At 36.6% G+C, this 17,544-nt stretch overlaps 1 protein-coding gene across 2 annotated transcripts in view; it reads left to right on the top strand.

Moving 5' to 3' along the window:
- LOC141523480 (pre-rRNA-processing protein TSR2 homolog) overlaps positions 1-17,236 on the top strand; it is a 36,905-nt gene extending 19,669 nt beyond the window's left edge. Inside the window, exons 2-3 of one of the 2 annotated variants that reach the window (XR_012478501.1) lie at positions 4,918-4,992; positions 16,965-17,236. Coding sequence is in view for 1 of the 2 variants with exons in the window: in XM_074236681.1 (XP_074092782.1) it covers positions 16,965-16,995 (31 nt within the window). In the remaining variant the exon portion in view is untranslated. The remainder of the gene's footprint in view (positions 1-4,917; positions 4,993-16,964) is intronic. The other variant, XM_074236681.1, reaches the window with a different exon arrangement.
- Positions 17,237-17,544: the final 308 nt, after the last annotated feature.

Genomic DNA, 17,544 nt, shown 5'->3' with positions numbered 1-17,544 from the left:
CAATTGGGGAATGACGAGAATCTTATAAATTTGACTCAGTTCTCTATATATTTTAGAAATGAGGCCTTTAACAGAGAAAATCGTTATAAATATCACCCTCTCAGTTTCTTGCTTTCTTTTTTATCTTGGCAGCATTGGTTTTGTTTATGCAAAAACTTTAATTCTATGTAATCAAAATTATTCAATTTGTATCCTTCATTGCTCTCTTTCTGTTACTCGGTCCTAAATTCATCCCTTCTCCATAGATCTGATTGGTAAGCTATTCTCAGATTCATGAATGGGATGGGGGGGGGTAAATTTTCACTAACCTGTACCTGAAATTTAGCTTGTTCTTCATTTAAAAACATTATTCTGAGAAAGGTCCACAGGTTTCACAATGGTTCGTGACACCGAAAAGGTTGAGACCTAAACCTGAATGTAAATTTCTTGAGAGTAGGGATTGTCTTACGTTTGTATTTGTATTCCCAGCACATAACAGTGCCTGTGGTACTTAAAAAATGCTTGTGGTTTGATTGATTATTTTGATCCTCTCTCTTCTAGTAGATAGCAATGTCCTACAATGTGATCCCCATATTAATCAGTTATTAAATAGTGATTATATGCTTTAAACTATATACAACACAAAGATACGATTTCTACCTGAAGGTTTTAGAATCTAAATTAGATTGATAAATAGCACTTATGAGCTAAGTCTCAGGGATATAGAGATGTTTCGTCTTGCAGCTATATGGGTATATAGAGACATAAATGTGTATATATATAAACATATATATTAAATATTATTTTTAACATTCCTACAATAGTCATGTTGTAAAGGTAAATATAACTCACCTCCCAAAAAAAGAGAAACCTCAAGAAAAATAAAGTGAAAAAAAGTATGCTTCAGTCTGTATTCACATACCATCAGCTCTATCTTGGGATACACTGTATTCTTTATCAAAAGACCTTCAGTTCTCTTGGATCACGAGTGCTATGTTAGTATTGCTGAGAGAAGATAAGTCATTCACAGCTGATCATCTTGCAGATTGCTATTACTTTGTATAAGGTACATTTTCTATTGCATCTGCTCACATAAGTTTTTTTTTTAACTGAGAACATCCTGTTCATCATTTCATAACAGAACAGCATTTCATCTCAATCACATATCACAATATGTTCAGCAATTCCCCAATTGTGGGGCATACCCTCAGTCTCCGGCTCCCTGCCAACAGAAGACAACTGCTATAATTATCCCTTTTCATATAGATTCTTTTCTTCCCACATTTCATCTCTTCTGGAATATAGACCATGCAGTGGTACTAGTCAAAGGATAATCATGGTTGTATAGTCCTTTAGGCACAGTTCCAAATTGCTCTGCAGAATTGTAGAATTATTTCACAACTCTTACAGCAATTCATGAATGTCTCAATTTCCCTACAACCCTTCCAAAATTTGAAATTTTCTCCTTTCCTGTTAATCAATCCAAAAGGTATAAGGTTCCAACCCACATTTCTCCTATTAATACTGAGGTAAGATATTTAAAAATATATTTAAATAGATTACATTGATAACCTTATCTGAAAACTGTTCATATCTTTGGATCATTTATCAATTAGGGAATGTCTTTTATTTTTTTTATTAATTTGACTCAATTCTCTGTGTTTAAGAAATGAGGTCTTTATCAGAGAAACTGTATTTCCCTCCATCCTAGCCACCCCCCAGCAAACCCCATTTATTCTATTCTCTCTCTCCTTTCTCCCAGTCTCTCCTCAAATGTGTGCTGCATCTCACATGATCTTCCCTCCCTTCTATCACCTACCCCAACCTTTTCTCCCATCTCTTTCTTCTCCTACATTTCTCTAGATTTCTATAACCAATTTAGTTTGTGTGTTCCTCCCTCTCTGGGCCAATTCTGATGAGAATTTCCCCTCTTCCACTTCAACTCCACTGCAAAAGTTTTTTTTCTTGCCTCTTTTATGTATAATAACTTACTCCAGTCTGCTTCTCCTTTCCCTTTCTCCTAGCACATTTCTTTCTCACTCATTAACTCCAACTTTTTCTTAATATATTGTACCTTCAAATTCAACCCTCTCCTGTGCCTTGTCTATATATACTCCTTTTAACTGCTGTAATAAATGAGAAGATTCATTTGAATTATCAGAAACATGCAAGAAAACAAGTAGTTCATTATCAACATCATCTGTCCTACCCTCTCTATGCTTCACCCGAGTCCTATACTTTAAGACCAAATTTTCAGTTCAGGTCTGATCATTTCATTAGGGAAGTTTAAAGTCCCCTATTTTATTAAATGTGTATCTTTTCCTCTGAAAGAGTGTTCAGTTTTGCTGGGTTGTTGATTTTTAGTTGTAAACCTGTCTCTTTTTCACTCTGGAATATCATATTCCAACACCTACAATCCCTTATTGTAGAAGCTCCTAAATATTGTATTATCTTGACTGTAACTCCATAATATTTGAAGTATTTCTTTCTAGTTGCTTGCAATATTTTCTACTTGACCTGGAAGTCCTAAAATTTAACTGTAATATTCCTAGTAATTTTTTTAGGTTTTTTCAAGGCAAATGGGGTTAAGTGGCTTGCCCAAGGCCACACAGCTAGGTAATTATTAAGTGTCTGAGACTGGATTTGAACCCAGGTACTCCTGACTCCAAGGCCGGTGCTTTATCCACTATGCCACCTAGCCGCCCTGGTAATTTTCATCTTAGAATTTCTTTCAGAAGTAGATTGGTGGTAGATTCTTTCAATTTCTATTTTACCCTCTGCTTTTAGGATATCAGGGCAGTTTTCCTGGATTATTTCTTGAAAATGTCCATTTTTTTTTTCAGTCATGACTTCAGGTAGTCCAATAATTTTTAAATGATCTCTTCTGGATCCGTTCTCTAGATCAGTTATTTTTTGGAATGAGATATTTCTCATTTTTTCTAGTTTTTCATTCTTTTGGTTTTGTTTTATTGTTTTTCTCACAAAGTCATCAGCTTTCCTTAGCTCATTATGCATTTTAAGGAATTATATTTTTTTTCAGAGAGCTTTTGTCTCTCCTTTTCCATTTGGCCAATTCTGCTTTTTAAGGCATTCTTCTCCTTGTTGGTCTTTTTTTTTTAATTTAAAAAAATTTTTTCTTGTTGGTCTTTTGAACTGATTTTGTTCATTTGACCTAAACTGGTTTTTAAGCTGTTATTTTCTTCAGTATGTTTTTATCTCCTTCACCAAGGTGCTGACCCAATTTTCATGATTTTCCATCATCACTCACATCTCTCTTCCCAATTTTTCCTCTACCTCCCTTGATTTTCAAAACCTTTTTTGAGCTCTTCCATAACCTGAGACCAATTCATATTTTTCTTGGAGGCTTTGGATGCAGAAATTTTGACTTTGTTATCTTCTGAGTGTGTATTTTGATCCTCCATAGTACCAAAGTAATTGTCTTTGGCCAGAGTTTTCTTCTTCTGTTGTTTGCTCATTTCTCCAGCCTATGCTTTTATTTATTTTAACTATTTGTTAAAGTGGAGCTCTGCTTCTAGGTGAAGCTGTTTTTCAGGGATTCCCCACCTCCCACTTAGGGACCTGCAAATTCTCTATTCCTCCAAAGTCTTAAGAGAGGCTATGACTAATCTTCTGATCTGTGGTCTGGAGTGTGGATGACCACAAGCACTCCTTTCTGCCCTGGAACTATGAGGAGAGTTCCTGCTCTGTTGCAAGTAGTATGCTCTGTTATGCTTTTGCTCCTTTTCCTGAGATTGGGGCCCAAGACTGCCACCTGGATCTGAGTATGGGCTTAGCAACATAGTCCTGCTCTAGGTATCACAAAGAGACCTCTGGATTTCCCCTTGACCCCCTTACCATATGTGGGTTAAGCACTCTGGAAGCAGCAGCTGGATAGCTCCCTGCTGGGTGGCTCCCCAAATCTGTTCCTGGTCCTCTGGGGCCAGATCTGCACTGAGGCCTGCACTGGACTGAGCTCCCCCTCACTCTGGCCCAGTAGTTTTCCGGCTGGCCCTCCCAATTGTCTTTTTGTTTTTTAGGTTTTTGCAAGGCAAATGGGGTTAAGTGGCTTGTTGCCCAAGGCCACACAGCTAGGTAATTATTAAGTGTCTGAGACCAGATTTGAACCCAGGTACTCCTGACTCCAGGACAGGTGCTTTATCCACTGCACCACCTAGCTGTCCCTCTCCTAATTGTCTTTTGCAATCCTTGGGTGATAGCTCTGGAAACCACCGCTGTCACACACCCATATGCTCCAAGGTGCCCACAGTTTGTTCCTGGATGGTTGGCCCTGGTTTTCTCCAGTGAGCCCAGGCTATGCTAAGAGACCCTTTTTAACTGTGGTGCAACAGAGCCTTCCTTAGAATCTTTTAAGTTGACTTGGGTTGGAAAATTGAAAGAAGAAAGAGTAGAAAAAAAAGATGAGAATGAAGTGTTGCATTTAACCTGTTATTATTCTTGGGTCATTACCCCCCCAAAAAGGATAAAAGATTAAAAAAAGAAAGACTTAAAGAGAAACTGAAAGGTAAAGATATGATTGATATAAATAATGAGAAAATTACATCCAATCCTTTATGGGAAATACCTGAAGCACAGAGGGACATTCGGTTTGAAAGCCTATTAGCTAAACATTCTTCTTACATCTATATAATAATATTTTGCGTTCAAAGGTTAGGGATATAAAACCTTTTCATAAGATCCCTGTTATAATTCTTTTAAATAGAATTTTAAAATTGATAACATTTGGTGAATAAATGCCAAATATTCATTATTTGAAAACAGATGTAACTTAAGATTTGGGTTAGCTGATTTGATTTTTCTGAGATGGTCCTCATGCAATAGTCTCTTAAAATAGTCTAATGCAAGGTCAACACATCTCTATATAGAACTTCAATTTTGTAGTTAGTTTAATATCTCTTCTCTCCCAACATTTTCTTTCAGAGCCTCCCAAATTCTGGCAATGCATGTGTCAACCTCATTATCAATGTGTGCCTCCCTAGAAAGGACACTGCCAAGGTAAATGAACTTGTCCACAGTACTCAAAACATCTCCATTTGCTATAATGGATGGTTCCACATATGGATGATGTGGTGCTGGCTGATGGAGTGCTTGAATTTTCTTGGTGTTAATTGTTAGGCCAAAATTAGCACAAGCAACAGAGAATTGATCCATGCCTGGCTGCATCTCAGCTTCAGACGTGGCATTGAGTGCAGTTATCTGCAAACAGAATATCATGCACCCAGCATTCCCTCCATTTTAGTTTTTGGCTTGTAGCCTTTTCAAATTGAAGATTTATTGGCAGTGCAGTATCTGACCCCTATGCCGCATTCATCCTCAGTAAAGGCATTTGATAACATGGCTGAAAAATTCATGCTAAAAAGCATGGGAGCAAGAACAGACTTTTTTCCTTCTATTGGTGATGGGAAATATGGAACACATTGTCCACTATCCAAAACCCAGGCAAGCATGGTGTCATGCACCTGATGTACAATACTGATGAACTCTTTCAGGAAACAAAATTTTGACAAAATTTTCCAAAAGCCTTCTCAACTACTGGTATCAAAGGCCTTGGTCAGATCTACAAATTTTGTATATAGACCTCTGTTCTGCTCTGGGCATTTTCCTGGAGCTGTCAGGCAGCAAACACTGTATTGACTATTTGCAAACACCATATTGACTGTTTTACAATCCTTTCTGAAACCACACTGGCTCTCAGATAGGTGACCATTTTCCAGGATCAACCAATTAAGAAGGACTCTTACAAGAATCTTACTTTTAAAAGCATTTTAATGGGTAAAAAATAAATACCCTATAATTTTCACAGGCCAATCAATTCCCTTTACCATCCTTGAATTTATATAATCTATATAACCTGGAAACTTTTAGTCAGTTTTTAGATGAGCAGTGAACCCCGCCCCCCCCACCTTGTAAATCTCAGCAGGAATCAAATCAACATCAGGTACTTTGCTCCATGAAAAAAGCCTAATGACATTTAAAACTTCTTCTTCTTCAAATAGAAACTCAGATATGATAAAATGACTTCAACCTGAGGTGAACAATCAATGGCTTCTGCCTTGATTGGTGACAGTCTGTTAAGAACACTATGGAAGTGTTCAGCCTGTCTCTCTAGGATCATGTCCCTATCACTAATCAATGTGACTCTATCAGCACTGAATTGGGCAGCTAGGTGGTGCAGTGGATAAAGCACTGGCCCTGAAGTCAGGAGGATAGGAGTTCAAATCCAGACTCAGACACTTGACAGGTACTAGCCAAGTGACCTTGGATAAATCACTTAATCCCAGTTACCTCAAATTCAGAGCTATTCCAGTCATCCTGATTCATCACTGACCTCTGGACCCAGATGCATCTGGAGGAGAAAGTGATTCTGGTGACTTAGCACAGCCCCACCTCACTCAAATCCAATTCATATGCTTGTCATGCCATCACCTCCCCTGATGTCATAGTCTTCTTCAAGAATGAAAAACAAATATCATCAGCACTGAGTAGTTGAAATTCACCATATGTCTTTGGCCCGTAAATACTCTTCAGCTCATCGTAAAACCACCATGGATTGTTATTAACCACAAAATACTAATTTTCCTCTATCTTCTTACTGAGCCAAAAATTCTGCATCTTTCTAAGTTTCACTTGCACTTTACTTTTGATAAAATTAAATGTTGTCTTCCTAGAAATTGATTAACAATCCTGCTGGTAAACTTTTGGAATTCTTATTTTTCATTTACCAGCTTCTGTACTTCCCTATCATTTTCATCAAACTAGTCTTGATATTTATGAGTGTTCTGACTCAGATGAACAAAATACAGTATTTTACACCAAATCTCTGAAAGCTGACAGCTGTGTGTTAGTTCAACTTTTTTCTCCAAGTTGGCAACAAACTGATTCAGCTCAGAGAGACATGCTGTTGAATGGTACCTGATACTTCATCACTTATCACCACAGCACTTTAAGATAGAAATAGTAAAATAATATGGGTGATGTCTTTTGTTTCATACATAACTTGGATTTAAGTAAAGCAGTTGCACAAAGTGGTCAACTTCACTTTCTTTTCCAAAGTCATCATGATCTTTTGGCAAGATAGAGTCAAGTCAACCTCGTGATAACTCTAGATGCAGTGGATGACCTAGTCAGATTTGATGTCTAACTAAACTCCAACTATTTTGCCTTGGGCCACTTTGGTTGAATATGACTAGCATGGAGAGGATGAGTCTGTGATCAGTGCAGCACTCTTTGCCTTTGTCATTCTCACATTCTGTCTGTCTCTTCTTACAATCACATAATCTATTAGATGTTATTGCTTGCTGCAAGGGTACATCCAGGAAGTTTTATTGCATTTAGGTAAATGGAAGACAGTGTTTGTGCTGAGAAGGTCAGTCTCATAACCATTGCTGTTACATTTCCTACTCTATTCCTCCCAGGGACTCCCTGCTATGCCTAATAATCTGAACCTATCTGGCATTAAAGTAATTCAGAATTATAAGCTTATCTTCTTTTGGGTACATTGATGATAAGGGTCTCCAGTTCTTTATAAATTTTTTCTTTGATTTCATCAGTGTTTGTCATAGTGGGAGCTTAGGCACTGATCATGATGGCATGACTTTTTTTTAGGTTTTTGCCAGGAAAACAGGGTTAATTGGTTTGCCCAAGGCCACACAGCTAGGTAATTATTAAATGTCTGAGGCCCTATTCGAGCTCAGGTACTCCTGACTTCAGGGTGGGTGCTCTAACCACTGTGCAACTTAGCCACCACAGCATTACATTTTCTTAAGTGATAATCTCATTGTCATGAGCTTGTTGTTCACTCTTTTTGTTAGGCATTCAAGCTGGTTGACTAGATTGGTTTTGGTTGCAAAACCTATAGCTTTAGGCTCCTCTTCACTATGGTCACTCCAGAAAAATGCATATCCAGCACTGACCTGAGCAAGCTGGCTTTCATTTACCAGCCTTGCTTCATTCAGGGCTGCTATTTGAATATGATACCTGCTGAGTTCTCTTTCAACAAGAGCTATTCATTTTTCAGATCTTTTGGATCTTATGTTGTCTGTGAATGTACATACATTCTATGTACTGATGTTGAATGGAATCCTATTTAAAGAAGTTTTTGTACATTTTTTTTGTGTGTTTCAACCAAAGGTTGGGAACCCCTACTGCAATGGTATTCAGGCCAGAATTGGGTAAGCAGACAATTTTTAGGGCATCTTTTCTAGTCCCTTCCTCATACTAAGAGGTGAGCAGCACAATCCTTAAAAGGCTGATCAAACAGTCAGGGGGCTACCAAATCTCATTGCTACTTTCAGTGAGGAAATGATGATGTGGGCCAGGGTTGTAGCTACATCTCCCAGTATAATGCCACCTATTGCTTTGTTGCTTAATTGTTACCACAGGAATTTAAGATAGAAATGGTAAAATGATATGAGTGATGTGTTTTGTTTCTTGCATAATTTGGATTTTAGTAAGGCGGAGTTGCATGAGGTCATCAGCCTCACTTTCTTTTCCAAAGTCACCATGATCCAGTGGCAAGACAGAGTCAAGACAGCCTGGTGATGGTTCCAGATTCAGTGACTGACCTAGGCATCTTTGATGTCTAACTAAACTCTAAGCATCCCACAGTGCCTGCTTCAGCTGCCTTCATGGCCATTGGAATGAATTGTTTTCATCTTCCCATTCCATCAGTGGAAGACTTCACTTGCTTGCAACAGACACTCCACCCAACTCATAGATGGGTTTGAGATCCCCTCGATTATCCTCAATCTGATTTAACCCTCTGCTGAAAGGGTTTACCAGGGTGTATGTATCTGCTGTTTATGCTACAGCTTCTTGGAGCCACAGGTGAGAGTTAGGTGACTTAGGCGGCATCAGAGATGAAAAGCAGCCCTCAAAAGAATGTGACAGCTCTCACACCAGAGGTACTAGTCTTCCTTGAATACATTTTATACTTCAAAGTACAAATAAGGAAGAGTCTTTGTTCTTTTTTTTCTTTCTTTTTGGTTTTTTTTTTAGGCAACGGGGTTAAGTGGCTTGCCCAAGGCCATACAGCTAGGTAATTATTAAGTGTCTGGGGCCAGATTTGAACTCAGGTACTTCTGACTCCAGGGCCTATGCTCTATCCACTGTGCCGCCTATCTGCCCCAAGATTCTTTGTTCTTAAGAAGCTTACAATTTAATGGGAGAAGAAAACATACAAAAAGAGACTGGAGAGGTGTGAATGGAGGGCCCAAGAGCAAGGAGACATTTTGTTTGATGGAATTTAAACCAGGTGAAGTTGCAGATGCAAAGCAGATTGAGCTCAAAGTCTAATTTCTATCTTCCATAAAGGAAGTCTTTGGGAGGAGTTTGGTATGCCACCTTCCTGAGGGAGTTAACTTTCAGGCTTGATGAGCAGCAGGGTAATGAGATGAGAAGTAATGAATTTATCTTGGTAGGGGAAACTTGTTTCTTGGAGTTGAAGTTTTTAAAGAACGGAGGATCAGTTGATGGAGAAGCTCAGCAAGAGGGAGAGTGCTCTCAGTATGAGTTGGATTTGGAATGTACCTAAGGCACAAGTCACAAAATCTACCTCACAACACCTTAACTTTTTAATAAAAGTCCAAGAAGAGTCCCTGATCCGTAATGGAGGATCTCAAAAGCTAGCTGACAGAATGAAATGTTAATCAATGGTATCCTCATAGAGTTCAACAATTCATATGCCAATTCAATAAACATTTATTAAACTCCTACTCTGTATGTTAAGCTAAAGATGCAAATAGGAAAGTGAATCTCTGCCCTTAAAGAATTTGCAATACAAAGGGGAAAGAGCTAAAGAGAAGAAGAGGAGTGAGGCACGATAAAGTCCAAAGAAGTTCCAAGGATTGTAGTTGGATGAGAAATGAAGCAATGGTTATCCTGAGCTCCTTCATAAGTGAAAATTTGTAGTATATCGATCTTATCTCCAAATAGAGGATCAAAGGGTGCTGGTTAGAGTATTAATGTTGATTAGATCTTATATTACCTATTGTGATGATAGAAAGAAGAATGAGGAAATATGAATGTATACAGATTATCAAACTTTGAACATGAGAACTAAAGTAGATCAGTCCAGCAAAGCCAAGAGAAAAAAATGGCCTGGACCATTTGCCAGGCAACCATTGATATTCAATATTGGATTTACACAATGGTTAATATCAAAGGAAGGATCAGAGGAAAATATATAGAAGAGAAATTTCATTTGTCCAAGTGTTTTCTACCAATTTGAGTGTACCGCAAGGCACTTGCCCCTTTTCAGTAGGTTTCAAAAGTAGTTGAGAATATAAACTAAATGGAAATACTGGTGTATCTGGATGACCTTATTGTCTTTGGAAATACATTGAAAGGAAATGATAAAAAAAAACTGATGAGACTGTTAGATTGTCTGGCAGAAGCTAGTCAGATGTTATTTTAAGAAAGTATCTAAGTAGGAGGTATCTGTTACAAGGAGTAAACTAAATGCATCTTTCAAGAAACATTGATAATCACTGGTGGAGTTGTGAATAACCATTCTGGAGAGAAATTTGGAACTTTGATCAAAAGGCTATAAAACTGTACATACCTTTTGATCTAGCAATTCCACTATTAGTTCTATACCCCACAGAGATCTTAAAAGGGGGAGGGAGGAAAAGACCTTCATGTATAAAAGTATTTATATTAACTCTTTTTGTAGTGGCAAAGAATTGGAAGTTGAGGGTATGTCCATCAATTGGGCAATGACTGAACAAGTTACGGTATAGGAAAGTGATGGAATACTATTGTTCTGTAAGAAATCATGAGTGGCCAGACTTCAGAAAAGCTTGGGAAAACTTACATGAACTGATGCTAAATGAAGTGGAGGATTAGCAGTAGGAGAGGATTAGCAGAAGGAGAGGATTAGCAGTAACATTGTGAGGTGATCAGTTCTGAAGGACACAGCTCTTCTCAGCAGTTCAGTGATCAAGGACAATCCTGAGAGATCAGTCATGGAAAATGCCATCCACATCCAAAGGAAAAAACATGGAGTCTTTTATGCTTTTCTACACTATGTTTTATGTTTTTTCTTTCTTTCTCATGGTTTTCCCCCTTAGTGCTAATTCTTATTTCACAACATGACCAATATGGAAATATGTTAAATATGATTCTACAAATACAACTTACTTCAGATTGTTTGCTACCATGGGGAGAGAGGGAGGGAAAGGAGGGTGTAAATATGTGGAACTCAAAAGCTTGCAAAAGGATGAATGATCAAAAATTATCTTTGTATGTAATTAGAAAAAATAAAATAAATTTTAATAAGAAGTCAAAAAAGAGAAACTTTTATAGATATTTCTGGAATCTAATCTTCCTTACTGGGGAGTCTAAATTAGGAAACTTAGGGAGAGAACCTGGAGAAAGATCAAAAGTTTAGCAATTACTGTTCTCTAGTCTCTGACAGGAGTCCTGGGCTAGAGTTATGCCTTTCTGACTCCCTAAATATTTTTGAGATAGGAATAACATTTCAGGTTCAAAAGAAAAACTACCCATTTCTCTTGCCCTAATTTTGACTCCTCATGAAATGCCAGTTACACAAAAACCAACACAAATACCAAATGACAAGAAAACACTCTATTGAATACAAAAGTCTCTCTCCTACAAAACTGCAAAATCATACAGTCTTATGTCAGTTCTCTACTATACTAGAGTAATCCCTGAATGCCTCTTTCAAATATATGGGTTGCCTTGTTTCTCATTAGAGAGTGAGGACTAACTGAGAATAGATAGAAGTCCTCATCAACTAGCCACATCCATAGAAACTTCCAGACTTTTTTAGGATTTGGTGGCTATCAAATTTTGTGAAAAACTAGTCTACCATTGCTAAATCACTCAATGAATTGTCTCATGGGCACATGACTGAAGAGAATAGAAGAGTCAGAAAGGTCAATATGGTTTAACTTCTCTGAGACTATTCAGAGATTTTGGGATGAGAAGTGTGTTGATCAATGCACTTTTGACCTTTGACCTTTGAAATACATACTAATATTAATTTGGAAGGATGATGCAATATCCATTGCCTAATTGCAACTACTTCCATTGCCTGTCTGTGATACATAGAGAGCAGGGCCACAATTAAATTGAAGTTGGACCTTCTTATAGAGAATGCATTCCATAAATATCTGTGAATTTTGTCTTATTGAAACAATAATTTTTAATCTCAGTTATCCTTGGATGACTGATGAGAGAACCATAGCATGCAGAAGGGTTGTGAAGTATGATTGAAGAAGTAAAGAATAATACAACTATATGTTGTTTATAAGAAACACATTTAAAAATGAGAGACACACACAGAATAAAAATAAAAGGGTGAAGTGGAATTTATCATGTTTCAACTGATGTAAAAAAAGCAAAGGTAGCAATCGTGATTTCAGATAAAGATAACGCTAAAGTATATTTAATTAAAAGACAATATTATGGAAATTACATTATGTCAAAAGTTACCATAATTAGATGATGAAGTACTATCCATACCAAACTCATATGCAATAATTGTTGTAACTGTGAAATAGGCAGAACAAAAAGAAAGAAAATTAATGATTAATTTCACTAATGAATATTGATGCAACAATCCTAAATAATATAGTAGCTTGAAGACTACAGCAATATATCCTAAAGAGTATATAATATGATGTATACCAGGAATTCAAAGCTGGTTTATTTTGGGAAAAACTATTAATATAATTGACTATATTAATAATAAAAATAATGAAAACTATGTGGTTATATCAATAAATGAAGAAAAAGCTTTTGACAAAATACAATACTCAACCCCATTAAAAACATTTGAAAGTATAAGTTTAAAAGGGTTTTTCCTTAAAATTGGGAAATGTCCATCCATTGGGGAAGGCTGAATAAGTTATATATTTTTTAAAAAATTTAAATATTTTATTTATTTGTTTTTACAACTACATATAGTGGCAGTTTTCACTACTCAATTTTTTGTGAGGTTTTGAGTTTTACATTTTTCTCCCTCCCTGCCCTCCCCACATCCCCATTTCCCCACCCCACAGAAAGCAATCTAATATAGCCTCTACATTTATAACCATGCTAAACATATATCTATATTAAATGTTGTGAAAAAATATGAACTCCAAGTGGAAGAAAAAACATCAGAGAGGATAAAACAATGTAATTCATAAGACAACTTTTAAAAATTGAAAATGAAAAGCTTTGGTCTGCATTTAAACTCCACAGTTTCCACTCTGGATATACATAGCATTTTCTATCACAAGTCTTTTAGAATTATCTTTGATTAATATACTTCTGAAATGAACAAGTCCTTCGTAGTTGACTATCACCCCATGTTGCTGTTAGTGTGTTCATTGTTCATGTTCTATTCACTTCCCTCAGCGTCCAGTTCATGCAAGTCTTTCCACACTATTGTGAAGTCCCACCCCTCAAGATTTCTTATAGAACAATATTGTTCCCTCACATTCATATATCACAATTTGTTCAGTCATTCCCTAATTTATAGGCATCCCCTCAGTTTTCAATTCTTTGCCACTACAAAAAGAACTTCTATGAATGCTTGTGGGATTTTTACCCTTTTTTGTGTCTCTTTATGATATTGACCTGATTGTGGCATTGCTGGATCAAAGGGTATGTATAGTTTTATTACCCCTTTGGGCATAATTCCAAATTGCTCTTCAGAAGGGTTGAATCAGTTCACTTGTGATATATAATTGTAATGGAATATTACTGTCCTATAGGAAACTATGAACAGGTTGATCTTAGAAAAACATGGAAAGGCATGCATGAAATAATGAAGAGTGAAATGGACAGAACCAAGAAAACAGTGTATACAGTAACAGCAATAATTTTCAAAGAGTGAATGTGAATGGCCAAGCTATTCAAAATTAAAGGAATATAAATCAACTACAAAGGATTTATGAAGGAAGATGCTATCCATTTCTAGAGAAAGAACTGGTAAATGGAAATTTATATATATATTGTATAGTTTTATATATGCATATACATTTATAGGTCTTAATGTATATATGTATACCTTTCTAAAAACTCTTTCTAGTATAGGGTTAGGAGGGAAGGAGGGAAATAGTTGTAACTCAAATGTTGCAATTTATTTAAAGATAAAGGAAGGAAGTGAAAGGCTTCTGCAAGGACAAAATAAATGCAACTAGGATAAGAAAGCAAAACTTCTGATTAAAAAAATCACTTCATCAGATATCTCAAATAAAAGGGTGATATTCCAGACATATAAAGAAGTAGTATGACAAGTGCCTTTACCCAATGGATAAGTGGTCAATGGATATGAGCAAATAGTTCTCAGAGGAAGATTTGAAAACTATTTGCAACATATGAAAAATTATTAATAATATCAAATCATTAATAATAAGAGAATTGTAAATCATAACAACACTGGTTTTTATCTAATACCAAGATTATAAATGATGGAACTAATCCATTTTGGAGGGGTGCAGAAAGATAGGGACACCAAAGCACTGTTCTTAGAACTGTGAACTGGTTTAACCATTCCAAAAAAAGCAATTTGAAATTAAGCTTTGAAAATGTGACTAAAATAGTCCACTTTCTCAAGTCCATCAAATTCAGGAAGACCTTGTCGATCCTTGTCTTCTCCTCTAAAAATGTTATAGTTTCAGGAAGCACCTCTTGCTAGACAATTTGTACTGACTCAGGAACCCAAAAATTCTCTAACCCAAGAGGTTGCCAAGGCTGGAAAACAGCCATCTGTCAAGATTTCCAGTTACTGTTCACAAATATGTTAGGGAAGGAAAGACAAAGCATAAGCAAAGGAGAGAGAAAGACCCAATGTCTAGATTCACCTAGGCAAACAAATATTCTCTAGCTACTGGTCACTATTAAGTCAAGGAGGTAGGGTGTGTATTTTGGGGGGAGGGGGAGGTGTGAAGAGGAGATGAATTCTGTTATCCACTTTTTGAAACTACAAGGGAGATCTGAAATTTGATTTGTTCCAGGAGAAGGCAGACATAAGGGATGAAGTCATTCAACAGCTTCTATGGTTTCTCCATAAGAGTCAGTCTTCCATGACAATGAACAATCCTGTTTGACAAAGAGGGATCAGTATCGTAAAAACCCAGAAGGAAGAAATATCTAGATGCTAGAATACTAGAATAGTTTGCCACTTCCTTCTGCAATTCATTTTATAGGTGAGGAAACTGAGGTAAACAGGATCAAGTGATTTGCCCAGTCTCATATAGCTATTAAGTGTCTGAGGCCAGATTTGAAGTCAGCAAGATGAGTCTTCCTGTCTCCAGGTCCAGCACTCTTTCTCACACCACCCAGTTGCTCTATAACTATACAGTAGGGATAATAATCTGCCTCAGGGTTGTTGTAAAAATTGAATGAGGTAATATTTTAAAGAAGTTAGCAAAGTGCCTGGCATATAGTAGGTACTTAAATATTCCTTCTTCCCTTCCTTCATGAGTGGGCATCCAGGTAGCACAGAAGAGAAAGCACTGGCCTTGGAATCAGGAGGATCTAAATTCAAATCCAGCCTCAGACACTTGACATTTACTAGATGTGTGACCTTGGGCAAATCACTTAACCTTGATTGCCTTGCATCCAGGGCCATCCTGAATGGTGGTGTCCTAATTCATTTCTAGCCACTAGACCCAGATGGTTCCAGAAGTGAAAGTGAAGTTGATGACTTAGCATAGCATCCACTAACTAAAATTCAATTCATGTACTTGTCATATCACCTCCCTGATGTCATGGTCTTCTTCAAAAATGAAGGACAAGTATCATCATCATCATCTTTCCTCTGTATCAGAGACTGGATAACAGGGGAGAGAGTGGAGGATGATGACTATCAGGAGATGAAAAGAGGGAATGCACCAAAAATGAACTATTTTTACAATAAAAAAGGTAATCATCTAAAAGCTTGAAGTGAAGGATTGAATGTTAAACTTGAGGAAATAAAAGGTTTAGAAAATATTCTGGGGAGAATGGACAAGAAAGAGGAGTAAAAGGATTGATTTGTCATAATTGAGATTCACAAAATTATAACAGATTTTAAGTTCTGTAATTTGTTTTCTATCAGCTCCATGCACCAGCACATGAATAGGAGCATAAGAGGTAGATGGTGGACATTATCCAAGGCTGGGGAATTGACAAAGTGTTAGGTATTGATGGGAAAAGGAAACAAAGACTTTGAGAATAGGGTGAAATATAGAGAATGAAACTGGTTAACTACAGAACAAGTTTGGCAAGAGAGGAGAGTGAAGTTAGAACCTGGGAGAGAGAAAGAGATTGAAGTAAGGATGAAGAATAGTGTCAGGAGGAATAACTTATAAGGAGCAATGGAACCAGAAGAGGTTATTTCAAAAACTGTTGTGCTTGCTCTAAGGACCTCTAGCTTCTTTATCTCAGATTGTCTCCTTCTATCTAATCAAGTATGAAGAATAGCCCTAGAATCTTTGTTGGTGAAAGATTTACAAAATGAATGAATGAAAAAGCATGTATAAAGTTCTTTTTTGCTTCAGAAATTGAGAACTGGAGGTTGTAGAAAAAATAGAATAGGCATGAAACTATAACATTTTCCCCTCACACTATGAGAGTGGTAATAAGAATAATAAAAACACTAGCATTTGCAAACATATCTCATTTTATTGTATTTTACAGATATAATGTTGCTATTGTGTTTTTTTTTTACAAATTGAAAATTGTGACAACTCTGCATCAAACAAGCCTATAGGCAACCATTTGAAAAATGTGCTCACATTGAGTCTCTGTATCACACTGGTAATTCTCACAATATTTCAAACTTTTTCATTGTTATTTTATCTGTTGTGATGATCTGTGATCAGTTATATTTAAGGGTACTATTGTAATTGTTTTAGGACTCCATGAAACATGCCCATGTAAGATGACAAATTTATTGATAAATGTTGTATGTGTTCTAATTGCTCCACTGACAAGCCATTCCCCTATCTCTCTCTCCCCTTCTCCTCAAGCCTGTTATTCCCTGAGACACAGCAGTATTGAAGTTTGTCCAACAATAACCCTACAATGATCTCTAAGTACTCAAGTGAAAGGAAGTCAATTGATGAGGTGAACTTCATTGATGTATTATTTTAAGGAATTGTCACAGCCACCCCAACCTTCAGTGACCACCTACCTGATCAGTCAACAGCCATCAATATCAAGTCACCAAAAAAAGATTCTGACTTATTGAAGACTCAAATGATGGTTATCATTTTTAGCAATAAATTAATTTTATTTAAGATATGGTCTTTTAACTCATTGCTCATTCTTTAGACTACAATATAGTATAAACAAACTATTATATGCATTGGGAAACCAAAAAATTCATGTGATTCACCTTATGTAATATTCATTTTATTATGGTGATTTGGAACTGAACCTGTAATAACTACAAGGTGTGCCTATATATAGCATTTTAAGGTTTGCAAAGCACTTTACAATGCTATTTCATTTGATTCTCACAACAATACTCTAAGGGCTATTATTGATCCATTTTTCAGATGAGGAAGTTGAAAAGTGACAACCAGGATCATAAAGCCAGTAAGTTTC

The sequence above is a fragment of the Macrotis lagotis genome, chromosome 1 (assembly GCF_037893015.1).
Source record: "Macrotis lagotis isolate mMagLag1 chromosome 1, bilby.v1.9.chrom.fasta, whole genome shotgun sequence".
In the NCBI taxonomy this organism is placed as follows: domain Eukaryota; kingdom Metazoa; phylum Chordata; class Mammalia; order Peramelemorphia; family Peramelidae; genus Macrotis; species Macrotis lagotis.
Note: the sequence above shows the minus strand (reverse complement) of the source record. Positions and strands in the feature narration are given on the sequence as shown.